The 27,272-nt window shown below is 29.6% G+C and overlaps 3 protein-coding genes and 1 long non-coding RNA gene across 4 annotated transcripts; all 4 read left to right on the top strand.

Moving 5' to 3' along the window:
- The first annotated feature begins 1,046 nt into the window (after nucleotides 1-1,046).
- On the top strand, nucleotides 1,047-25,402 carry LOC147811001 (uncharacterized). Its single transcript, XR_015433092.1, has 5 exons — nucleotides 1,047-1,345; nucleotides 16,928-17,217; nucleotides 19,837-19,965; nucleotides 22,210-22,341; nucleotides 25,118-25,402. It is a non-coding gene; the product is annotated as an uncharacterized LOC147811001 (long non-coding RNA).
- Nucleotides 1,773-3,035, top strand: LOC147811004 (uncharacterized). Its single transcript, XM_087162192.1, has one exon. The coding sequence runs from the start codon at nucleotides 1,773-1,775 to the stop codon at nucleotides 3,033-3,035; it is 1,263 nt and encodes a 420-aa protein (XP_087018318.1).
- Nucleotides 11,144-14,199, top strand: LOC147811003 (uncharacterized). Its single transcript, XM_087162191.1, has 2 exons — nucleotides 11,144-11,378; nucleotides 11,420-14,199. Exons 1-2 carry the CDS (start codon nucleotides 11,144-11,146, stop codon nucleotides 14,197-14,199), a joined length of 3,015 nt encoding a protein of 1,004 aa, XP_087018317.1.
- On the top strand, nucleotides 14,205-14,888 carry LOC147811002 (uncharacterized). The gene has a single exon (XM_087162190.1). The coding sequence runs from the start codon at nucleotides 14,205-14,207 to the stop codon at nucleotides 14,886-14,888; it is 684 nt and encodes a 227-aa protein (XP_087018316.1).
- Nucleotides 25,403-27,272: the final 1,870 nt, after the last annotated feature.

Below are 27,272 nucleotides of genomic sequence, written 5' to 3'. Positions count from 1 at the left end.
CATCAGTTGGTAATGGCTTCTCTGTACCACCAACAAATTCCCAAGAGCCTTTATCGATGAGTAATACTTTCATATTTATTTTCCAACTACTGTAATTGAAACTGTTTAGCTTTGTAAATCCCAATATGGAACTGCTGTCACTTTCGGCCATCTTCAATCTGTCTACACGGCCCCAGTAGCTTTATAATAAACTTGCTTCTAAAGACGACAAAAGCTTAACTAAGCTGGGCAGGTATGGCCCATAACCTTGCTGGCAGAGTTTAGTGCGTTGTGGAAAATGCCCAGCAAGCATAATGAAAAAGTCATCTTTTAACTAATCATAAATTTTATTAGCAAGTAAAATCATAACTTAACTTAAACATCATAAAGGAGAAACAATCCTCTCCATAACATGAATTCAATACATACAGTCTTGAAAATCAAAAGAAACAAAACTCCATCTTGATTTGTTACATATATATACAAAATAACAGTTGCATAATGAGGGTACTTACACACTCAAAATTAATACTATGCAAATTCTGTCTTTGAATTATTTTTAAATGTTCGAACTCCCTCTTTCAGAGGTTTTTCGAACTCGTGATCTCTGACTTACTCGAACCTTGTTCATTGAAATCCATAGTCTGACATATAATTTATGTTGTTCCGTAATAATCAACTTAATGAACATTTCTGATATCCCTGCCAAAATGAAATCAAAAAATATACACAAGTCAACACATAAGCGAGGAAAAGCATTAATTTACAATCGAAAACTAATGAATCACAAATGAAGAAGATTAGGATAGACTAAAGACTATCCTAAATCTATCTATCTATCTATCTATATATATATATATATATATATATATATATATATATATATATATATATATATATATAACAAAAAAACGCGAACAAAAAACAATAAGTTTAATTTATTGCGCATAAGCTGCAAGTAAACAGAACTCATTAGATAAGTGTTCCCGTCAAGTAACAATTTTCTTCTTACGTAGAAGTAACGACGCGCATGCGCACTGCCAAAAACAAAAAAAGAACTGAATATTAATATTCATTCGATGTTTAGAATTTCATGTAGCTGTTGAGCTTTAAAAATGTAATCTTTTCTTTTCTCTTATTAAATACTTAAAATATTCTTAGATTTGACTGTTGAATTAGAATTGCGTTGATTTCCTCTTAATCGAATTTTTAGAATTACTTTGATTACTTCCTGATAGAATTTCTAAAATCAGATTTTATAGATGAACCACCGTTAGCATTTTGGTGCATCGGCCGGGAAACAACATTCTTGTTGTTATAGATTGTTTCGATTTCGGATTGATCAGGAAGTGTAAAGAAAAGAAAGGTAGGAAGATTTGATAATTTGATCTATATGAAGATTTAGATAATTTGATGCTTCAAATTTAAAGTAGTAGTTAGTTGTTTTGTTGAAAGTTGTTTTGTTTTGATAGTGTGATGCAGTATTTGTTTACATATTTACTAAATATTGAAGCATCATACAAATTATAAATTTGATTATTAGTGTTGATAAGAATTTTTAAAATATGGAAGAATTAACTAAGCAGAGAAAAATTAGAGGCGTTTTACGTTCTAGCATAACAAAATATATTAACAAATTAGAACAAGAATTTGATGAAATAAATACTGATACTGAACTAGAACAACATTTAGATTTTTTGACTAGTAGATTAAAACAAATAAATGATTTAGATAATACTATACAATCTCTAATTGTAGATGAAAATGATTTTGAAGCAGAAATTGAATCTGCAATGGAATATGGTCAGAAAATTGTTTTATGGAATTCGAAACTTTCTTCTAAGATAAAATCCTTTCTTCGTAATGCAACTGCTAATAATTATGATAGGGTAAATTTAATTCAGGCACAAGAACATTCCAACAATACTATAGCCACAGAGGTTTTGAATCGGAAAATAAACAATAATGTTAAACTTCCTAAATTATCGATAGAAAAATATTATGGAGATCCGTGTGTTTGGATAGAATTCTGGAATCAATTTCAAAGTACAATTGATAAAAATGAAACATTATCTGTAATAGACAAATTCTCGTATTTAAAATCACTTTTAGGAGGTGCTGCAGCTAATGTTGTTAATGGGTTTTCGCTTTCTGAGGAAAATTATGGAAAAGCTGTTAAACTATTAAAAGAAAGATTCGGTAGAGATGAATTAGTTATAAATGCTCATATGAACAAATTGTTAAATCTCTATCCTGTTAAAGATGCTAATAATGTTTTAGGATTAAGAAAATTATATGACACTTGTGAAGTACAAATTCGAAGTTTGGACTCTTTAAAAGTAACTTCCGGAATGTATGGACATTTATTGTACCCCATTTTGATTAAATTAATTCCTGAAGAATTAGCTTTAAGCTTTAACCGTAGAAAATTAGATAAAGCAAATCTAAGTGATTTTGATGTAATGGAACTGATAAATTTTCTAAAAATTGAAATAGAATGTAGGGAATCTGTTTCATTCCAAAACTCGAGGGTAGATAGAAAGAAAAACTTCATTAATCATAATACTGTCGCAAAACAACAATTTGGCAATTCGCGTGAGTCACCTCGAAATCAAAATCCCCCTTTCAATTCAAATGTAAACAAAACAGTAGAATATTTAGCTCCTGTCACAGAAAGTAATTGTATCTTTTGTAAAGAAACTCATAGTTCGGAACACTGCAACAATGTAAATATTGATGAAAAAAAGGATTTGTTAAAAAAAGAAGCTCGTTGCTTTTTGTGCCTTCAAAAAAATCATAGAATTAGAGACTGTAAGAAAAGGACATTTTGCGACATATGTAATCATAAACACAACAGAACAATTTGCTATCAATTTGGTAAAGCTGAGGATAAAAACGAAACTAAAATTGTTACTGCTATTTCGCAATGCCATGAAGTTTATAAAACTGATTCGTTGATTAAATCCACTATTGGAATTTATTTGCAAACATGTACCGCTATGATTAAATCATCATTAATAACGTGTGTTCTTAATGGCTTAGGGAAAAAGGTTTAATAAGTAAAAAAGATTAAATAATTAATTTAGAATGAACCATTAAGAATTAATTTAGAATGAACCATTAAGAATTAATTTAGAAGAAACAATTACAAATTACTAGAATAACAATATCCTGTAAACGGATACGTATCATCTTAATTCGAAACATGACCAAAAGTATAATGTAAAAGATTTACGTTGTCGCAATAACCTGAAAGAAAAATAAATAGCTGAAAAGGAATGGATTGCCTAGAGTTAAAAAACACATGAGACAGATAAAACAAAAAATACAGAAATTTGTAAACTCACCACATTTTATTTGTTAGAAAGCACTCTTTTTTTTAAAAAAATTAAAAAACGTATAAATGCAAAACATCACTATCTACAGCCACACAGGCCACAAATTAAAAATTATAGAACAATTTTAGAGATGTAAATGGATTTGTCTCATGCTCAAAAATCGTCATCATATTCCTTCTAAAAATCAGACTCCACGCCTCCCTGATGCACAGACGTACATCAGGGGGCCCACAAAGAAATCGAATGAATCTTCTCGAAAAAGGGGGAAAAGGAGTCCCTCACTCCCACGTTGCCATTACTTTTTGTTGAATACAGTTGCACTTCGGGAACTCAGCTGACAGGTGTCGCTGCGGGGAAAGTTCAACCTAATCCCATGGCGTTTCAAAAGCTGCTCCTCGAAATAATCTGCTCCTATAGGATCAGTCCATGCAATTTCTTCCTTGTACAAAGCAATACTTAAAGTCTTATATTTTTGCAACCTATGTCTTTTCTTAAAGGCATTAAAATTGTTAAACAGTGTTTAACATTGCTTCACTAAAATAGCAAAAAAAAATGAAGAAAAAAAAAATTCAGCTGCCTTACACATTTCTTTCTTTGGAAGCATGTGGTTAAGTGAATAAAAAAATGGTGAGTATCCGAATAATATAACATACATATAAAATTACAAAACAACAATGGTGGTGAATTTATTCTATCTAGTCTCAAAAAAATTTTGTTAAAGTATTCATATTATCCCTTCATTCTCTCTTTCTTGTAAAACAAAAAAATTTTAACATACAAAACTTCATTATACCAACAATACTGTCACCTAATAACATTTTGTCATACAGTATCTAAAAATGCACAGTAACTTTTGTCAATAAGTTTTAAAAAAATTTTTTGATATTGATCTCTTTCTTTTTTTTGATCAATTTCATGTTTGGCACTTATATAATAACATATGACACTAATTGGACAATCTTTTAGATCTACCTCATACTCCTATACTAGTGTTTGCATTATTTTTTTTTGTCATATGTTATGCAATTATTTACATTTTGAATCCTACACTAGTATTTGCAATGATTATTATCTCAATTCAGCACATTTACTTATTTATTCTGCTCATATTTCATTTTATTTACTATTTCAAAATTTTCCTTAAATTCACTATACTCCCTATCTTAATCAGACGTTATTGAAATGACAATATAACTAAAAATTTGCATCACAAGGACAGTAAAATCCTTAGTAGCTAAAAAAATAAGACGGTTATCAGAAAGAGAAAACCAAGAAAAAATCAAGCTTAATTTTTGAATGGGATGTTTCCATATTTAATGATAATTGTACCAGCCAGTTTTCATCAAATATAAAATTTTGAGCTCGAAGGGGAAAAATGCAATTCAAAAATCTTACCACCAAAAAAAAATTGCTAACTATATATTTTTACATTTAAATAAACCTTGAGTTAAAATTGTCAAATCAATACCCTAACAAAAATATGATAAACACTCTAACCATTATTTAGCTTAATATTCAATGCTGATATCATGATCATTTGAGTTGTCATTCTTTAGTTCCTCTCTTAATGACTTTTTTTTGAAAAGTTTACTGACATGAAATTTTTTGTACATGTCTCTTCTATCATCTTTTATATGTACTAGGTAATTGTTATTTCTAAACTTTTTCGTAACCTCAAAAGGACCTTCATATTTGGGATCTAAAGAACGAACATCGGTATTTATTTTTAAATAAACAAGATCCTTACACTCATAATTAGGAGTTGGTCTACCCTTTATGTATTTCTCATGTAGTTCAAAATATTTATTCTCATTAAGCCTCACTATTTCTCTGGTCTCTGCAATGTGCTCTGTTAATTTTTTAATGTAATTAGATGGGTTTTCTTCATTGTTGACATTAACACTTACATTTAATGGGAGATTTAAATTTCGACCAAAAAACAATTCTGCAGGAGTATAACCTGTAACCACATTTATTGAGGAATTATAATGCAATTTGAAAAATAAAAGTTTATTTGTCCACTCCCAACTATTGTGACACATTGAAGCTATTGATTCTTTTAAAATTCTGTGAGATCTCTCCAGTAAACCATTAGATAAAGGATAATAAAATGAAGTTTTTCTATGTTCAATATTTAATGATTTTAAAAAGTTAACAAACTCATCAGAAGTGAAATTAGTGCCATTATCGCTAATTATTTCTTGAGCTAACCCAAATTTAGAAAAATAGTCATTTAAGCTACTGATTATGTTTGATGATTTTATATTTGTTAATGGTATGGTCTCTAAATATCTTGAATAATTATCAATAATTGTTAAAATAAAAAATTTGTTGTCAATAGACCTAGGCAATTTTCCTACAATATCAATTGACAATCTTTGTCCCACATTGAGATCACTTTTCTCAATAAATTTAGTTTCAGTAATTTTTGGTTTAGGCTTATTTGCCAAACAAGCATCACATGATTCCACAAAATCTTGTGTATCAGCTAACATGCCATACCAGGAATAATTTCTCTTCATTAAATTGTATGTTTTAAAAGTACCAAAATGTGCAGCATGAGCTGCCTTAAGAACCTCACCTCTAAGAGATTCGGGTATAAAAATTCTACTAATAGTTTTATGAGGATGTTTAGGAGGTTTAATTCTCATCATAAGTATTCCTTTATCATTTACAAAAAATTTTTTTGAAGTGAATTTGTCATTGATTCTAAGTTTTTCCAATATTTCTTTAGTTTTGTTACAATTTTGTTGAAATTTAATTATATTCTCCATTTTAAGATTTTCATTCACTTCAAATATATTTACATTATTAGCAACAACATCAGTAATGGGCACTCTGGATAGATAATCAGCTGGATTTTTTAAACCTTCTATATGCTTAATTTGAAAATTAAATTCCTGTAAATACATAAGCCACCTACTCACAATCTCTGGTTGTTTTTGCAAATCAATATGAAAAGTTAATGCTTTCGCATCAGTTAAAACAATGAATTCTTTACCATAAAGATGTTGATGGAAATGTTTAACTGAATCAACAATAGCTAAAAGTTCTCGCCTAATTGATGGATATTTGGACTCTGCAAAAGTCAGTTGTCTGGAGTAAAATTCTATAGGTACAAAATTTTCCTCAATTCTTTGCATTAAAATACCACATAAAGAATTATTAGAGGCATCAGTAACAATATAAAATTTTTTGCTATCATCAATATTTTTTAAAGTAGGTGTAAGTAGTAATTGCTCTGAAATAGATTTAAAAGCATTTTGGCACTCCTCATTCCAATTGTATTCAACATTTTTTTTAGTTAAATTCACTATAGGTTTAACAATGTCAGCAAAATTATAAATTAAATGACGAAAATAATTAATCATGCCTAAAAAGGTTTGTACTTGTTTGACATCTTTAGGAATAGGAAAGTTTACAATTTTTTTTACATTCTCCGGAGCTGGGGAAAAACCATTGGCATGAAGTTTAAAACCTAAATAAACTATTTCAGATTTACATATTTGAATTTTTGCAGGATCTAAAGTTAAGTTAAATTTTTTAAGTCTGTCAAAGACTTTAATCAAATAATTAATCATCTCTTCTATTGAATTAGCAGCAATCACTATGTCATCTAAAAAATATTGTACATTAGGCCCTTTTATATCATCTAAACACTTTGAAATTAAATTGTGGAAATAAGAAGTGCTGTTACGAGATCCAAAAGGAAGACGAGTGGGCTGAAAATTTCCAATTTCGCAACAAAATGCAAGTTTGGCTCTATCCTGCTTTTTCAATTGCAGTTGAAAAAATGCACTCTTTAAATCTAAAACCGTGTAGAATGCTTTTCCAGAAATGTCATGTAAAATGTCATTTATTTTAGGTAAACAAATTTTAAAAGTCTCAGTTACAGAATTTAGTAAGCGATAGTCAATGACCATGCGGAATTTTTGTAAGTTGGGGTCATTAACAAAAGGTTTCTTCTTGACAAAAATTACCGGAAAACAATAATTTGAAGATGAAGGTTCAATAATGCCTGCTTCCAACAATTTTTGAATCTCTTTTTTAGCAAATGATTTGGCAATATTAGGAATTGGATACGGTCTAGTCTGAATAGGAAATTGGTGTAATAATTTAAATTCAGGGATAACGGCGTTAGTAGAGCCTAGAGTAGCATAAGATTTAGAGAAAACCTCAGCATTATTCATTAAAATTTTGAGCATCTTGTCTGCATCATCCTTATTCAAATGTTTTAAGTCAAAATCACTGGTATTAATTTCTATTTTTCTAAGTTTATGAATTTCTTCCAAATTTAAATTATTTATTTGTAAATGCTCATCCTCTGTGGGTATCATAATATCATTTTTCTCAATTTCGAATACTTTACCAATTTTAGTTCCTTTATTTATAATTATTCTTTTGTCAGTATTATTTTCAATCATAGTTGCAAAATTTTTATCAGTCATTTCAATTAATGATTCATAAATTGTATACTTTAGTTTATTAGTATTAGGAGAAAATAATATTTGATTACAATTGCTTATATCTTGAGATACAGTTAGTTTAATTAATTTTTGGGTATTAGACTCAATTACTATTTTCTCGGGTGCACAAGCAATATTATCTTTATCTATCTGCACATTATTACATAAATTATTTATCACACGAGGAGTATCTTCAAAAAATTCAAATGACTCATGCCCCATAATTAATTTCCTATTTGGTGTGTCCAAAATAATTTTGTTATGCTGTATAAAATCATAACCCAAGATAATTTTATATTTGTAATGCCAAGAATTTTGAGTTACAAAGAAGGTTCCATTAAACCATTTAGTCTTGATCTTAAATTTTGAGGATATAGCTGATAAGTATGGTATAGTGTTGTTATCTAAGGTATGTATTCTTACTGATCGAGATAAATAATTAACTTTAGTCTTTTCTTTTATTTCATTTACAGTTGCAGGATCAATTAAACTCAAATTAGCACCAGTGTCTAATAAAGCAGGTATTAATAAATCTCCAAATTTTAAAATTATAATAGGAAGAGCATCTGAATTGTTAATATCACCACATGTCATAACATGCTTATTTCTTAATTCTATTTCCTCATTTATGTCTTTTAATTCATCATTATTTTTATTTATATCATTTCTACATCTCTGATTGTTATTTGAATTATAGTTAGAATTTGTTATTACCTGATTTTTTTTATCATTATTATCTGAATTAAAATTTTTATGTTTGATGTTACTACTAATAAATATCCTACTCTTATATTTTTTATTATAATTTGGACTGACATTTTGTTTATAAATTTCCTTCTTTTTCAATTCTGTATTTTTATCCAGCTTTAACTCATTTGGTTTGTTATTGGTTCTTGTAAACCCTGTTTCATTCCACCTGTTACAAGAACCATTAACTAGTTTAAATTATTTCGTCTTCTGTCCCTACTGTTGTTACCCCTATTCCTAAAATTTCTGTTGAATCCTCTTCTGAAGTTACTACGACTCCTATCATAAGGTGTTACTCTATTACTATTATTACTATCTTTCCCTGGATAATACCAACATTCCGTTGTTAAGTGTTATTATGTTATTATGTTCCGTTGTTATGTTATTTATTACATATATGGCAAGTTATTTTAGGTTGCACAAAGTTCCTAGTTCTTGAAATATTATTTACAGATTTATTCTTAGTTAAATCCTCTATTTTTTGAGTTAATTCCTCTATCCTGCGATTACTTTCTACCTGATGTTTTAATAGAATATCTACATCTGTTGTCTTCGTTAAATTATTTACATGATTTTCATTAATTGCGAGAGCATTTTCCACATCACTTGCTATTTTGCCTATGTCCTCAAATCTTGTGGCTCCCCTTTTCATGACTTCAAGTCGAATATCGGGTCTCATACTATCTAACAATTTTTGAGCCTTCATTTTTTTAGCCAAATTCAAAGTCTCCTCACTACTCTTATTATTTATTTCCAAATATTGATTGGTAGCTTTCTCCACCTCATCTATTAGATCTTTTATACTTTGATTAGGAGCTTGCATAAGTGTGTTAAACTTTTTTTGTAATTCAGCATAATTTGTTTTTTTTAAGAATTTATCTTTAAGTATTTTTACTATTATTTCAAATTCATTATTATTTTCAGTGTGTGCTTCACTGACTACTCTTAATGCCTCTCCTGTTAAATTTAATTTAAGAATTAGACATTTCTTTGTGTCGTCCCATTTTTCTAATATAGCTATTTGCTCTAAATTGCTAAGAAAAAAATTTAAATTTGCATCCCTGCTGCCACTGAAAGGTTGCAGCGAATTCGCCAAAGAAAAATTAGATTTTGCCATTAAATTAGATAAGTGTTAAATTATAGAAATATAATACACTCTCAAAAATATTCAAGATAAAAATCACAGATAAAATTACAAAAAATCAAGTTGTTATCAATATAATATTCATAAAACTGTATATATATATATATATAACCAATGGTATTACAGTCATTAAAAATGTATAGCCCTACTGCATTTAAAATACTATTTTCATATAACCATTGCTTAAAATTATCCACTACAAATCCTTAAAATCAAGAATACTAATTTTTCAACATATATACACTTAATTTTCATTACTTTTGAAACCACACAAGACATTCATTTAATTAAAATTATTGCGATTAAGCATTACCTTTCAAACAATGAAATATTTCAATCAATAAATTATCAAAATCATTGGAGAGAAACAACAATAATGCAGAGGAAGAGAGAATGAAGAAATATGAATCATGCACGTGTATTATTTTAATATGCCATGTGCCATAAATTTTGCAGCATATTTATCAAAAAAAAATTATCAAAATTAGTCCAATCCATTCCAAAATTTAATTTTACTTAAAATATATATCATTTATAATGAAAATTTAAAAAAATAAAATCCTCAAGCTCACACCTGGTACTAAGGCACCAAATAATAACGTGTGTTCTTAATGGCTTAGGGAAAAAGGTTTAATAAGTAAAAAAGATTAAATAATTAATTTAGAATGAACCATTAAGAATTAATTTAGAAGAAACAATTACAAATTACTAGAATAACAATATCCTGTAAACGGATACGTATCATCTTAATTCGAAACATGGCCAAAAGTATAATGTAAAAGATTTACGTTGTCGCAATAACCTGAAAGAAAAATAAATAGCTGAAAAGGAATGGATTGCCTAGAGTTAAAAAACACATGAGACAGATAAAACAAAAAATACAGAAATTTGTAAACTCACCACATTTTATTTGTTAGAAAGCACTCTTTTTTTTAAAAAAATTAAAAAACGTATAAATGCAAAACATCACTATCTACAGCCACACAGGCCACAAATTAAAAATTATAGAACAATTTTAGAGATGTAAATGGATTTGTCTCATGCTCAAAAATCGTCATCATATTCCTTCTAAAAATCAGACTCCACGCCTCCCTGATGCACAGACGTACATCAGGGGGCCCACAAAGAAATCGAATGAATCTTCTCGAAAAAGGGGGAAAAGGAGTCCCTCACTCCCACGTTGCCATTACTTTTTGTTGAATACAGTTGCACTTCGGGAACTCAGCTGACAGGTGTCGCTGCGGGGAAAGTTCAACCTAATCCCATGGCGTTTCAAAAGCTGCTCCTCGAGATAATCTGCTCCTATAGGATTAGTCCATGCAATTTCTTCCTTGTACAAAGCAATACTTAAAGTCTTATATTTTTGCAACCTATGTCTTTTCTTAAAGGCATTAAAATTGTTAAACAGTGTTTAACAATCATTAAATGAAGAAACTTCACCTGTTAGAATATTATTAGATAATGGATCCATGCGAACATTCGTTTTAGAAGAAGTTTCAAAAAGATTAAAACTTCCCATTGTAAGATCGGAAACCTTATCTGTTTATGCCTTCGGAGCTGATGGAGCTCAAGAGAAAATTTATGATGTTGTTAAAATAAGATTAGCTAATAGGGATCAACCTTCGTTAAATATTGAACTTGAAGCTCTAGTCACCGATCAAATATCTGCTACTAATTTACCTGCACCTGATACCAACATAAGCAGTTGAGAGGCTTACAGTTAGCTGATTCCTATGACTCTAAAGAAAATAAGATAGAAATTTTACTTGGAGCTGATTTTTATTTTGACATTGTCAGTGGTAGAATTAGAAGATTGAACGATAAACTAGTAGCTTCAGAAACCATTTTTGGCTGGTGTCTTCAGGGACAAGGAAGCATTCATAAAGATCTATGTAGCTTCAAAATTATCGTCGAAGAAAAATCCATCTCCGATCAACTAAGAGAATTTTGGGAGCTGGAAAACTTAGGGATTAATGTGGACTCAGAAACTAAAGATAATGTCGAAAAAGAGATAATGAAAAATTTTGAAGAAGGAATTTCATATGCAAATAATCGCTACAAAGTGAAGTTGCCCTGGAAACCTGAATTAAAGAGTATTTTACATAATAATAAGGTAGTCGCCAGTAGAAGATTTCAGTCTTTGAAAAAATCTTTCATCAACGATCCAGTCTATTTTTTTGAATACAACAAAGTTTTAGAAGATTATCAAAAAGAGCACATTATAGAGCCTGTTACAAAGGAAAACGAAACTTTGAATGAAGAGAATTGCTTCTACTTTCCTCACAGAGCTGTGGTCAGAAATGACAAGAGTACAAGTAGATTACGAGTCGTCTTTGATGCATCATCGCATTCTGCTGGACAGATTTCACTAAACCAATGCTTGTATACTGGACTTAATTTATTACCTGATCTTTTTCTTCTTTTGATTAGATTTAGACTTCATCCTGTAGCTGTGACTGCTGACATCAAGCAAGCTTTCCTGCAGATTGAAATTGATGAAGAAGACCGAGACTACACCAGATTTCTTTGGAACAAAAGCCCAGACGATTTCAGTCCTGATGAGACCTACCGGATGACAAGAGTTCTGTTTGGTGTGACATCTTCTCCTTTTCTACTTAATGCCAACATAAAACATCACTTGAAGAGGTATGTACAGAAATTTCCTCTTACTGTTCAACTGTTAAATAAATCGTTGTATGTTGATGATTGCCTCATAGGCGAAGATGAGGTAGAAAGTGCTCTGACTACTTGTTTAGATAGTCATGAAATTTTTAAAGATGCTAGCATGTGTTTGAGAAAATGGAAAACAAATTCCCCAGAACTGTTTCACAAGTTGAAAGAACATAAATTAGAAGTAGATGACATAACTGATTCTTTTGATCAAACTTTAATACCTTCAAAGGTCCTGGGAGTTGCATGGAATCCCAAGGAAGACTATTTTTACTTTGATACTCGAAATGTTGAATTATTCCTTAAGAAAAATAAGGGGACTAAAAGATATATTTTACAAATTGCAGGTCGCATATTTGATCCTATTGGATACATTGGGCCATTTACTATTCGTATCAAATGCCTGATACAAGAAATATGGTGTTTAGGCGTAGATTGGGATGAGGTTGTACCAAATAAAACCATTGAGGCATTTAATAAATGGTGTGATGATTTAAAGAAATTGAGTAACATTCGATTACCGCGTTACTATTTCTCACATGCATTACCTAAAGATATAGACAATATCCAGTTACACCTATTTTCAGATGCTTCCATCAAAGCTTACGGAACGGTTGCCTATCTAAGAGTAAAGCTAAACGATGGAAACATCATTACTAGTTTTGTTGCCTCTAAAGGACGAGTTGCGCCGTTAAAGATGCTCTCTTTACCTAGATTAGAACTTATGGGAGCACTTTTATCTGCTAGACTGAGTGAAAAAATCATAGAAGGTTTGGAATTTCCAGTTGAGCGAATTTTTTGGACTGATTCGTCTATTACGTACTTTTGGATAAGAGGTTCACCAGATAGGTTTAAAATTTTCATAAAGAACAGAATTCAGGAAATTCACAATTACAGTAATCCTTCAGAATGGTTTCACTGTCCTGGAACGGATAATCCAGCTGATTTAATATCACGTGGACTTTCGGTTTCAGAATTAGAAAACAGCGACTTTTGGTGGCAGGGTCCACTATGGCTGAAAGAAAATGAATCGTCGTGGCCAAAATCTTTAGAAACACACAAAGAACTTATTGCAAATCCAGAGACACTAGAAATTCGGAAAGTTTTAACTTTAAACACAAACGTCGCAGAGAGAAACGAAAACATCAACAATTTCCTTAATCGATACTCCTCTTTCACTAGGTTGGTTAGAATTACAGCTTATTGCTTAAGATTTCTTAAAAACTGTAAAGATACAAATAGAAAAAGTTATAATTTAAGTACATTCGAGCTACAAAATGCTACACAGGTGTTAGTAAAATGTGTGCAATCTATAGAGTTTAGCTCTGAGATTAAATGCCTAAAAAACAAACAGCCAATTCCTCAAAATAGCAAAATCATATCATTGAATGTGTTTATGGACGACAATGGACTTATGAGAGTTGGTGGTCGCTTGAAATTCTCCGAGTTAACAGAATCACAAAAATATCAAATGCTTTTACCGAAATCTCATCACCTTACACAATTAATCATCGAACACTTTCATAACAAATCATTACACTCGGGAGTTCAGACAACACTTTATTTGATTAGACAATTTTACTGGATACCTTCTGGACTAGATAGAGTCCGAAGATTCATACATAAATGCTTGACTTGTTTCAAGACTAAGACACAAACTATTAATCAAAAGATGGGTAACTTGCCCAAAGATCGGATCGTACCATCACGACCCTTTGATAAAGTTGGTTTAGACTTTGCTGGTCCCATATTAACAAAACCTAATTTGAAGAGATCTACATTTCGAGACGTTCAAAACCGTCGATTATTTGGAGTGATAACGCATCTAACTTCAAAGGTGCAAGAAATGTTTTGAACTCAATGCTTGAACTTTGCCAGTCAAACTCTGTGAAGAACTTTAGTGCTGAAGAGGGAATTCAGTGGCATTTCACACCGCCTGCGTCTCCTAACTTTGGTGGTCTGTGGGAAGCTAATATTAAATCCATGAAGAGAATACTCTTGAAAGTCACAAAATCTAACTTACTAAATTTTGAAGAACTGACTACGCTCGTAGTGCAGATCGAAAGTATTCTCAACTCACGCCCACTTTCGCCCATGTCATCAGACCCTAACGATCTGCAGCCGTTGACACCAGGACACTTTCTAGTTGGAGCTCCAATTATGTCATTTCCTGAACATCATACTGCTCCAGATTCTTTTTCTCTTTCTTCTAGGTGGAGCCTGATTCAACGTCTGAAAGACAGCGTTTGGAATAGATGGAGCCATGAATACCTGAGTCAACTACAAACACGTTCGAAATGGACTTGTCAACAAGAAAATCTGAAAGTTGATCAACTAGTCCTTCTTAAAGATCCTAGTAAGACAGCAATGCAGTGGAATCTGGCTAGAATTGTGAAAACTTATCCTGGAGAAGACAATCTTGTCAGAGTGGTTGACGTCAAAACAGCTAGAGGAACTTTTCGCCGAGCCATCTCTAACATACTTCCACTACCGGATGATGTTGGACTAACATCCAACGGGGGGCGGGATGTTCCCGTCAAGTAACAATTTTCTTCTTACGTAGAAGTAACGACGCGCATGCGCACTGCCAAAAACAAAAAATGAACTGAATATTAATATTCATTCGATGTTTAGAATTTCATGTAGCTGTTGAGCTTTAAAAATGTAATCTTTTCTTTTCTCTTATTAAATACTTAAAATATTCTTAGATTTGACTGTTGAATTAGAATTGCGTTGATTTTCTCTTAATCGAATTTTTAGAATTACTTTGATTACTTCCTGATAGAATTTCTAAAATCAGATTTTATAGATGAACCACCGTTAGCAATAAGTTCAAAGTGAAGATAAAACAAAGGAAAATTATAGACATGTGAAAAAGGGGGGGAAAGTAATAATTAAAAAAAATAACAAACAACTGATTAAAAAAAAAAAGAAAAAGAAAGGATGCGATTTTATTTAAAAAAACCGGGAAAAAAAAGATATACTCTTTTCATCAGCCCACACGATTATATCTGCAAAAAAGAGTGTTAAAATTATCTTTAAAAATTTTTTTTCTTTGATAATTTATACAATTTTTACATGTGCAAATCCATTTCGGGCAAATCTGTGGCTAAAATTATTTGCAAAACAGGCAATTCATGTTTCTCTTTTCTATTTTATATTTTTTCTTAAATAAATATCTATTTTCCAAAATTATTTATGGTCAACTTTTTTAAATTATCCAGTATAATATAACCTTGCGCACATTCAGTTCGGGCCCATCCTTGGTAACTAACAAATCAATGTACAGCATAACAAATCACTTCAGCAATGCAGTAAGAACGGCACTTTAAAGCAAAACCCCTCTACAAAGTAAGGTAAAACAACGTTTAAGAGCACAAAAAATATTTAAAAATGCAGACAGCTGCTTCGGATGCTCAAAGGGCAACCTTCATCAGTGCAACAGAAAGAAATAAGAGAAAACAGGGTTGCATTTCTTTCTGTTGCACTGATGAAGGTTGCCCTTTGAGCCTCCGAAGCAGCTGTCTGCATTTTTAAATATTTTTTGTGCTCTTAAACGTTGTTTTACCTTACTTTGTATTCTAGCACAAAGGTCGCCCTTTTGAGTATTTAAAACCCCTCTAGTTTTTTCTTCTAGTAACCAATTTGCGCTTTTGTTTTCATATTTTGTAATCTGGCAATCTTGTTGCGTAAACATATTTAAATCATTCTTGAAAAACTTCCCGTTCATGTAAGTACATCTGATTTCTCTACTCGCTTTATAGTTTTTGTTTTATACTGTTTTTTTCTTTTTCTTTTATTTTATTTTCTGTTTTAACGTGTTATTTTATTATTACTTATTGTGTTCTATATTATTTGTTGTAATTTTTGTAAAAACATTTTTTGAGTGCTCCTCACACTATTGTATTAATATATTTTGCTTTGGCTATATTGATACAATATCAGATAGCACTCTTTTTTGCGGATATAATCGTGTGGGCTGATGAAAAGATTGTATCTTTTTTCCGGTTTTTTTAGATAAAATTTCATCCTTTTTTCTTAATTAGTTGTTTGTTATTTTTTTTAATTATTATTTTATGATTATTATTTTATTATTTTAATCGATGTTTTAATTATTATTTTATGTATATGAAAAATATTCTGAATAAAAAGCTATTGCATACATGTTTAAATATAATATTATTGCATTTAAACTCGCGTAAAACATGTAAATATTAAAAAACTGCAGTGCATCTAATAATTTGATCTAATTATTACAATATAATAATGTAATACCCGATATAATAAATAATCCGTATTTATTTAATATATCGTCTAATTTAACCAATTGATACACGAACGTAAACAAGTGCGAACCGGTTGCTGTCACGCAAAAACAATAAAGCTGTATAGTGTCACCTGGTAATTAAGATTTTACACAGAATCATTTAGTGCGTCTAATAATTTGGCCAGAAACAGTATGTCCAAAGAGATGCGAATCCTAAATCAGAAGTAAAGTAAATAAAGCTTAACTAAAGAAAAATAAGCACGCATAGATATCAAATTTAAAGACCGATAAATAAAGATGCATCTTTTAATTACAGTGAAAGGTATATTGAAAAGATACAGGCATCATATTCAGGAAAAACTGGACACTGACACGGCTAAAGAGAGGTATCGAACTGCATGGAAGTCCCAAGAGAAGCGCTTTCAAAAACTTCTGAAAAAGAACAAACCGAAAGATTTTTTGACAGCGTTACACGAAGCTGGTCATCTCATTGGTTTTTGGTATACAACGGTGGACTGCTATGTGCGCACAGCTAGTATCAAGCCGTACGAAGAAAAAAAACAAGGGATTGAAGTTCGCTACAATGATGTTTATTCATATGAAGAGGTATTACATTGATTGATTGATTTAATTAAATACATAGATTAATAACACTGATTTATTTGTTTGAAAACAATGATTGATTAATTTAATACATATTACGATTAATTTAATAACACCGAGATTAATTTAATACATATTATGATTAATTTAATAACACCGAGATTAATTTAATACATATTATGATTAATTTAATAACACCGATAAAGTTATTTACGAACACTAATTTAATAACACTGATAGATTTAATTAATAAGACTGATTGATTGATTTAATAGCACTGATTGATTGATTTAATAACATTGATTGTTTAATTTAAAGACACTGATTTATTTATTTAAGAACACTAATTGATTAATTTAAAAGCACTGATTGATTACTTTCTTTAAGATTGATTTCTTTGAGAACACTGATTGATTAATTCATAAATACTGATTGGTTAAAAAATTGATTGATTAATTTGATAACACTAATTGATTAATTTAAGTATAATAATTGATTGATTTAATAACAATGATTGATTAATTTAATGACCTTTATTTATTTCAATCACTAATTGATTAATTTATTAACACTGATTAATTTAAAAACACTGACTGATTTATCCGATAATACTGATTGATTAATAACACTGATAGAATAATTTGGTAAAACTGATTAATTTATTTAAAAACACTTATTGATTAATTTAAAAATACTGATTGATATTTTTTAAATTTATTAATTGATCTCATCAATTTTTTATTCAACTCATTTAGTAGAGGGATAATGGTTAAATACATATTACCATAAAAAATGCCATTCTCATAAAAGCCATTTTTATGCAGTATCAACCGCAAAAAAATACATTTTCATGCTTTTAAACGATGATTGGTAAGAAGATTTTAACGATTTGTTGTACGCTTTAGTGTGCTTCCACATTAAAATTTGTGTAGCAAAGTTCAGATTTTTAACGTAGGAGCTCCTTTAAAAGGAAAAATAAGAAAGAATGGGGGGGGGGGGGATTTAAAGAGCTTTAAATATTGAGAGGAGAATTTGATTTAAAGAGATTTAAACATAAGTCCAGACTCGTAATTTTGAGAATTTCCTTTGAAAACAAATTTGAAATCTGGTTATAATAAAAATTATTATAATTATTATACAAATCATTATTATATAAATTATTATGATAATTATGATAATTATTATAAATAATATTATTGTAGATTAGTTCTGACTATTCAAATAATACCTGTCAACACAGAAAAAATAAATAAAACAGGAAATAAAAGAGAACCGAACAAACACTATCGTTGGAAATTTTTTCAGATTTGGAGGAAAAATAATGGGTTATAAATGCTTGTTGGAGGCAATTGTTTCAGTGGTAATCAATATTTAATGGTACATTTGGATTGATATCAGAATATATCAGTGGTTTATTTGTGGACACTAATCAGTAAATAAATATACACTGAAGAGCCAAAAAAACTGGTACAGGCATGAGTATGCAAATAAAGGGTATGGAGCCAATCAAAGTACAGTGCTGCGATCGGCAACTCGTATATAAGACAACGAGAGTCTAGCACAGTTCTTAGATCGGTTACTGCTGCTACAATGCCAGGTTATACAGATTTAAGTGAGTTTGAACGTGGTGTTATAGTCGGCGCACGGGAGATGGGACATAGCATCTCCGAGATAGCAATGAAATTTAGATTTTCACGTACGACCATTTCAGGAATATGCCGTGAGTATTGGAAATCCACCAAAATCCCCAGACATGAACATTATTGAACATATTTGGGATGCCTTGTAACGTGATCTTCAGAAGATATCCTCACCCCCTTTTACTCCTACTGGTTAATGGACAGGCCTGCAAGATTCATGGTGTCAATTATCTCCAGCACTACTTCACACATTAATCGAATCCATTCCACGTCGTGTTGTGGCACTTCTGCTTGCTCGCGGGGGCCCTACATGATATTAGGCAGGTATATCAGCTTTTTTGGCTCTTCAGTGTACGTAACTATTAAACTAAGTAAATCAATTTATAACTAGTTATACGAATTGGTTATACGAAGTTGGTTACGAATATTGGTTACACGAAAGTTTATGCCCACAAGCACACGCGCATATATCTAAGTTCAAAATGTAGAGAAAACATGAAAAAAGTTACAGAATAATGAAAAAAATGAAAATCCAGAAAAAAACGATATAATCTCCTCATCAGCTCACACGATTTGTAACCGCAAAAAGAAGTGCTTTCAAATATCATATCAATATAGCCAATAATAAATATATCAATACAATCTAATATCGTGTCAATATATCAATACAATCGTATGAGGAGAGTTCAAAAATTTTTTTTATTGATTTTTCTAGTTTTCTTCGTTTTTCATCTTTTTTCTTTATATATATCAGGGGTTTCCAACTAACATGTGGCCGGGGGTCCACAATTAAAGACACCAGTCAAATGGCTGGCCGCACTTTGGTAGGACTCTTTTTTGTTTGAAGGAACATTATATATATATATATATATATATATATATATATATATATATATATATATATATATATATATATATATATATATATATATATATATATATATATATATTATATGCTTATTTTTTCTAATGTATTTTCTAGTATTTCGAATTGATATGTGCAAAGTTCGCAGGCTGCGTAGCAGTGAGTTTACTCCATCCTCAACAATTTAAGAGACATGGCCGAGATAAAATTGAATTTGAAGCATATCTTGCTGGGGTTTTAAACATGGTAAGCAATGTATGCAGCTTGAAACTGTACAAAATGTTTTGCAATATTATTTGCCTTTATGTTTTAAAATAGCTGCATGTGATAAAAAAAAAACTTTTTTCTCGTCTCTTTTTATAATACTTATCGAATGCTGTAAATATCTTAGATTAATTGAACAATTCTTTTCCTATTTACAAGCAGCTGTCTAATTTTTCAGTACTCCAGTCTATTCGCAAAAAAGATCCAAGTGTTTTCTTATTAGCCTAATACTTTTCAGTATTTTTGCTGTGGTTCCGCATATATTTAGGCTAATTAGAAAATTTGGATGCATATTAATTTGCTTTGTTTAATGAACTTGTCGGATTTTCGTTAGGTGGTTTGCAATAAGCACAAAGTAATGAAGGCTTATTGTAAATAGCCTTATTGAAGGCTTATTGCAATTAGCTTAAGTAGTATTTCGCGCATTTTTTAGTAGCTGAAAGTATATAAGAAGATTGTAATACGTTTAAAAATATCAGGCTGGTTATTGAATACTGAAAAACTTTCTAATTAATCTGCAACATTGCAGTTTCGAGGAGCAGGATTTTTTAATAAGCCTGCGACTTATTCTGACTAGTCTCTACAAAAGGAAAGACTCAAACTGGACTTTGATAAACAATAATTTTGATTATAATTAGAAAAATCATACAGGAAAAAAGTCTAACCGTTATATGGGATAACTTCATCAAAGGCCTGACACATACTGATTTCATATTTATTTTAAGAAAATCCTAATTTAGAAGCTTTAAGCTGCTATTTTGTTATTTTTAATTTAAATAATAAAAGCAATTATAAGATCCGATGTATTAAATGAAAGAAAAAAAGTGTCAAACTTGAAAAAAAGGAACTATTTTGAAAAAGATAAGTTTTCTTCTACAGAGAATAAAAATACTGTGTTTTCTTCAAATTCCACCTAAATTAATCACTATGAGACCCTGTAAAGTTGTTTAATGTTTCATTATCAATTTAAAATATTTGTAGATGAAGGTAACCTGACTTTATGAAAAAGCTTGACATTCCTACTTCAAATAAAATATTACCTTAAACTGTAATTAATGATATTACATTTGTCACTATCTTAAAATCTGAACATTTTCAGCTGGGAAAATTCAGAAAAATTTTATCAGAAATAATTTTGTATACTTTAATTTGTGAAAAGGTTCAGTAGTAGTGTTTACAGTGACAATGTTTTCTATACGAAAGTGGATTACAATCTTACACATTGATACATTTCACATATAAAGAGTATAAGACAAGTTAACACATATAAAGAGTGTAAGTTTAGATAACATTGTTAATCATTTCACATTTAAACAGCCTAGTGAAAGAAAGTTCTTCTAAATAACATTTTGGAATATTTAATTCATAATACCGAACATAACTCTTCTTAAGAGTTTTATAAATGCCATTAAATAATACCATTTTCAAAATTAAAATTTGTGTCAAACATTTTTTCAAACTGTTGCAGTATTTTTAAGGCTGTTGTTAGTAAATTCACTTGGGCGAGCTTTCGTCCACTAAGTTCTAGATTTAGACAAATTCCCAGGAACATGGCTTTCTAAACTAGCATGGGTACTCACCAGCTTTCACACTGATAAGAGTGTAAGTATAAAAAGTGCATGTCTGGTGGAAAGTTAATTACGTTAATCATTTTGAAATTTGTATAACTCAGTGATGGAAGGCTCTTCTATAAAACATTTTTGAGTGTTTTGGAGTATCTGCTTCAGAAAACTGCACACAACTCCTCTTAAGAATTTCATAATTGTCATTAAATAGTATAAAAGTAAAAAATTGTGTCATAATTGTGTTTGTAAAAGTAAAAAATGTGTCATAAAATTTTCAAATTGTCGTTGTATTTTTAAGGCTGATGTTAGTGAATTGACTTGGGTGAACCTTCGTCCACTAATTCTACAATGAGGAAAATTCCTAGTAATATCTCTTTCTATATTAGTAGGGATACTCACCAGCTTATACATTGATACATATCACATATAAAGAATGTATGACTAGTGGAAAATTAATAAGCTCAATCATTTCACATTTGAATAACCTAGTGGAAGAAGGCTCGTCTGTGAAAAAACTTTGTGTGTTTTAAAATATTTGCTTCAGAAAACAGAACACAACTATTCTTAAGAATTTTATAAATGTCATTGAATACTATCATTTTTAACAATAAAAAATAGTAAAAGTAAAAATTGCCTATTGAGTTTTTCTTTTAAATTTTAGGGACATTCCCACTACAAATGTCTAAAAGAAATAAAAGGCCAGGATGAATTAAAGATAACTTTGTATTACGCTCACCGTTGCTTTCTATCTACAGTAGCATTATTGAAAGCTCATAGAAATGAACTTATAAAGGTAAGACATTAAGCTTTTTCACTCTTTACTTCTTATAAAGTTTTATAGATTAGGATACATGTACAAAACACTATCTTTAATAAAAAGTTACGTAAGAAAATTTGAACTGAGACAAGTACTGATAGTAAGAAGATTTGAATTCTTAGCAAGTTTTATAGATTAAGATACATATACAAATACACAATCTGTAATGAAAAGTTACGTAAGAAAATTTGAATTGAGAAGAAAATTATTTAATAATCTCTTCAATGTATGAGAAAAATATTAATTCTAGAATAATTATTTTAGAGTGAGAGTCTGCAATAAAGTCATAGAGAAAAGAAATTACAAAATAACTTAAATTTTTTCTGGTGTTTTACAGAAAATTGAGAAAAAATTCGTCCGTTTACAGTGCTACAAAGTACTTTGGTTTACTTAAGTATTTTGGAAGACAACGAAAATGTGTCACAAGTATATTACAAATGCCTTTTCTGTTAGCATACCTATGCATTTGAATGGAATATGACCAATATTTTCCCATTAGTTGTATAGGAAAATAATTATGTCATATGGGTAATGTGGGGTAAGAAAAATGGAACATCTTAATAGCTTTTGATCTGATGATCGAATTTTTCATCTCCTGAGATGAAATTTTTTTAATTCGAGAGTCTAACAGTGAATATGATAAATAATTTGTATTGACAATTCTTTAAGTTACGGAATTCGATGCAAAAGCATGTTTTTTCTGAGTAAATGTTCTTTATTTTTTTTTATTTGGACACAAATTTGCGCCCCCCCCCCATAAAATAAGTAGAAGGGGTTATAGCAGTTTGAAAAATTGAGTAACAGTAGTTTTATCAGAAGAGCAGTCATAAGTGGAATATTAATTACCCTTTTTGCTTATTTTGCTCTAATTTTTGAGCAATATAACAAATTGAAAATTTTTTCATTTATTCCAAAATAGTGCCCTATAAAATATATTTTTTAATACTAATAATTATAACTAACTATATATAAAAATCTACCGTAGCAGTCTTCTATTGTTGTTGGTGCATTTTTATTGGCCGGAAAATTACATGAAAAAATCCAGTTTTCCCACATTAATTTCCATATTTTCTTGGTTGTCATCAACATAAAATTAAAAAACGTCATAAAAGTATGTTTTACTGTAAAATAATTTTGTATCCCAAACTTAAAGGAATTTACCTGAAATATTTATTTTTCTTACATTACTCTGATATTACTGCGTTTTTAAAATTTGATTCTTTTCTCAATTCAGAATTTGAAACCAAAAATGTTGTCTCTTTATTATAAAGCGATTCTATGATGTTAACTTATTACGCTTAATTTTAAGATAATTTTATTTCAATTGTTGTCTAAACTTATTAATCGTTTTATAATTATTACTTTTAGAGTAATTTACCTAAATAGACTAATATAAATGAACGTTATAGAGATTCTTTCAATGATTTAGAGCTTAAGAATCAGCTTCACCATGCACAGCGTAATGCCTGCACAAATTATATTTAATATATCAAACTGTTTGTTTAGTGAAAATATATTACGATTGTGAACTCACTAAATTCGTTCTCAAAATATACCTTTAATTTTTAATGTAACAAAATTATTTATGATCACAAATATATATTGATGGAATCATAAGTGAAATAGAATTATACCAGATCTCTCATACTATTTACCAATCGAATTTGACTCAAAGTAAACATTCAATTTGAACAAAATAAACATTCAATTTGATTAAAAAAATGAATGTTGGACGTGGGAAGTGGGGGTGCAAGCGCAAGCAAATGGAAATTTTTTTACACTGTTAGAATTTTTATTCTAGCATGACTGTAAAATAACCGCCATCGGTCTGTCCATTCAATTAAACGTTAAATTTTACGGTTAAAAAATTTTTTTTTTGCCTTTGCTGTTTTGAAACCATTTACAACTAGTATGTTGTAAATGGTTTCAAAAAAAAAAAAAAAAAAAAAAAAAAAAAAAAAAAAAAAAAAACATGAATACGAAACTATACGGTTTTTTAACCATTTGGAAATAACACGAAAGTTCTACACTTTTTTGTGTTAAGCAGCATGAGAGTACCATTATGAATGAGAGTATCGTATTCAGAGTGTCCAGGGTCACAAATCGGGGTGAGCAGGACACTGCAACTCTTCGTGTGTTGAAAGTAATGGAGGAAATATGGTGGTGTCAACGCTGAGACTCAATGACCCAGTCTGTCGGTCATGATATTGACAGATTAGCCCAGTCGGTTACAGTATGCACCTAGCTGCAAGGAACTAAGTGGCATCATATTGCGGGCCTAGTTAGTGCGATAAAATTCTGGTTGTTTAACTGTATTAGGTGAAAGCAGTTAATAAACGGTTTTTCTCACAGCTAATAGTTTGAATACGATATTATGTATGGTTATTTGACTATTTTGTTTAAATATGGTATAATAACAGTTAAATAAATTGTTATTTAACCTTTTTTTCCGAGAAATTTCTAACAGTGTAGTACGTATATTATAAGTGAAAAATTTCAATTTTCGTAGAAAAAGTGTTTTGTGCTAAGAATAGACAATTATTGCAAAGCAGTCGTCTCGTTTGATGTGCTATAACGAGCAGGGTGCTTATCTTCCCAGCAATTTAATAATTTTCGAACGAAAAATTCTTGAAATGAAAGGTATATAAGATTTTACCCAATTTTGAAATTGTGTATTGTCACTATATTTTAATGTCTAAAAAACTAAAAAGCTTTATTATATTACTTAATGAACTTTATTTTATTTAAATAGATTACTGAACTGCTTTTGAAAAAAGGAACCTTGGGAATTGGTGAAATCGAAACGATTCTGACAGGTCCTAAAGGAAAAAGTTCTAAAGATCGAACTTTGTACGATTGTTTTGTTCCAACTCTCACTCTACAAGAGCATTTGGAGTTCAACAGAATGCTTTAATCTGAAATCAAAGCAAATATGAAGAAAATTTGATTTGGTATTTAAAACACTTTAAAAAATAAAAAAGAATAAGAAAATATAAAGAATTCTAAATCATATCAATTTTGATTTAATACGCAGATAATTGCTACAAATGTTATTAAAACTAAACGTTAATTTTTATTAAATAGAAAGCTTTACTTAGGATTCAAAATAAAAACGAAGGAAATTTAAATTGGTATCTACAACTTTATTAAAAATATTAAAGTATAAGTTAATGGATCGAATTCTCAATCATATTAATTTTGTTTAAATAGAGATGATTTCTACTAATTTTCCATTTTTTAAATAGGAAACTTTGATCGGGATTCGAAAAAAAAATTAAGAAAATTCGAATTGGTAATTAAAATACACTCAAAAATATTAAAGTATAAATTAATAGGAAAAATTCTCAATCCTATTAATCTTATTTTAGTATGCGAATGATGCTGCTGATTTTCCATAATATAAACTTAAATTTGCTTCAAATGTTTAAAAGAAAAACTTTTTAAAACACTCGATTGATTATTACAATTAATTTTTTAAAAATCTATCCTGACTTGTGTATTGATGATTCTATAGATTGTTATTATTTTTCAATTTATTGCGCATTGCTACAATTTAAATAAGATAATTGATGACGCGCTATTCTCTTATACTGAAAAACGGCGATCACATTTTGCCAATGGGTAAAAAAAGGAATTCTCTGCAAATATTTGAACAGAACTAATAAGTATTTTAGCCATGAATGCATGCTATACTTTTTTTATAACATATTAATTATCTCACATTGAAACAGTTGGTGCTTTTTTTTCCTTTTTTTAATATATAAATGAGCTTTATATGCATTTATATACATCTTCATTGAAGAAATCGGCTAAAATAAAACCGTAAATGTCTGTAATTATTCAGTGTAATCGACTTTGATAATTGAGTAGAGATTATCCTGGTAGCAGAAGCTTTGCACGGCTGTGTACGCTGCAGAATATCGCTGCATCTGCAGATTAATTTTTATCCTATTATCTTAGTTTTTATCTGCAGATAATTTATTGTCTTTTTTTTCGATTATTTTATCTGACGATTATTTTATATTTTATCTCATCGTCAGCTATTATCTCTAGCTAAAGAAAATTTATTTTCAATTCTTTGAAAATAAATGACTTTGAGATTAATTACATCAGTAGAATATTTTTTTGCCCCAAATTATATATTTAACTTCTAGTAATTGATATGGAAATTTTATTTTATCTGAGAAAGTTTTGAATTAAAAATTGTAGAAAAAACTAGAATAGAAGTTCCCAGATTTAGAAGCCACAGAGAGTTTTTAAATTAAAATTCTTGCAAAGCATTTTACATGTAAGCAAAGATCAATTATTCATTGTGTGTAATTTGAATACATTTTTATGCAAATGTATTTATTGAAGGTCCATTATATTTCGAGCCACTTAAGGTCCCATATTTTAATATTTTATAAGGTGAAAACAAAACATTCTGTAATCATGCATTGATAAGCATCTCCAATACCAATGTTGAAAAACGTTTTTCATTCACGTTTAAAGGTGCTGTTTTTAATTAGAATCGCTGAAAAGAATATTAGGCGTAAAACTCTTTTTAAAGAATAAACAAGAAAATTGAGAATTTCTAATATTCGAAACTAATTTTCTTCAATTAGCTGGAATTTTCGAAAATGAAAAGAAAAAATTTTAAATGGCAAGACATTAAAAAAAAGAATAAGAATTTCTAAAAAATTCTGTTTTCTTTTAATTACAGACTGTACAATATGAATTTTAGAAAGCATAATTTTTATCGACTTTATCATTTTTTTTCTACTTTCAATTTTTCTGATATATAATACACGTTAGATTATGCCTAGTTTTAACCATGATTGTCTGTGCTTGACTGTGATAGGATTGCAGATAAATTTGAATCTATGAAGATTGTACAGAAGATTGTCTCTGTAAATTCTGCTGTCAGG

This window comes from Parasteatoda tepidariorum, chromosome 4 (genome assembly GCF_982258835.1).
Source record: "Parasteatoda tepidariorum strain Cologne lab strain chromosome 4, Ptep-v5.0, whole genome shotgun sequence".
Taxonomy (NCBI): Eukaryota; Metazoa; Arthropoda; class Arachnida; order Araneae; family Theridiidae; genus Parasteatoda; species Parasteatoda tepidariorum.
This window is presented reverse-complemented; position numbering and strand designations above follow the sequence as displayed.

Excerpts from the sequence above, each read along its gene's own strand:
- LOC147811004 (XM_087162192.1), top strand. The coding sequence starts at position 1,773 with ATGGAATATGGTCAGAAAATTGTTTTATGGAATTCGAAACTTTCTTCT.
- LOC147811002 (XM_087162190.1), top strand. The coding sequence starts at position 14,205 with ATGCTTGAACTTTGCCAGTCAAACTCTGTGAAGAACTTTAGTGCTGAA.
- LOC147811003 (XM_087162191.1), top strand. The coding sequence starts at position 11,144 with ATGCGAACATTCGTTTTAGAAGAAGTTTCAAAAAGATTAAAACTTCCC. Across the intron at positions 11,379-11,419 it reads ACCTGATACCAACATAAGCA|AAAATAAGATAGAAATTTTA; the intron begins GTTGAGAGGCTT and ends ATGACTCTAAAG.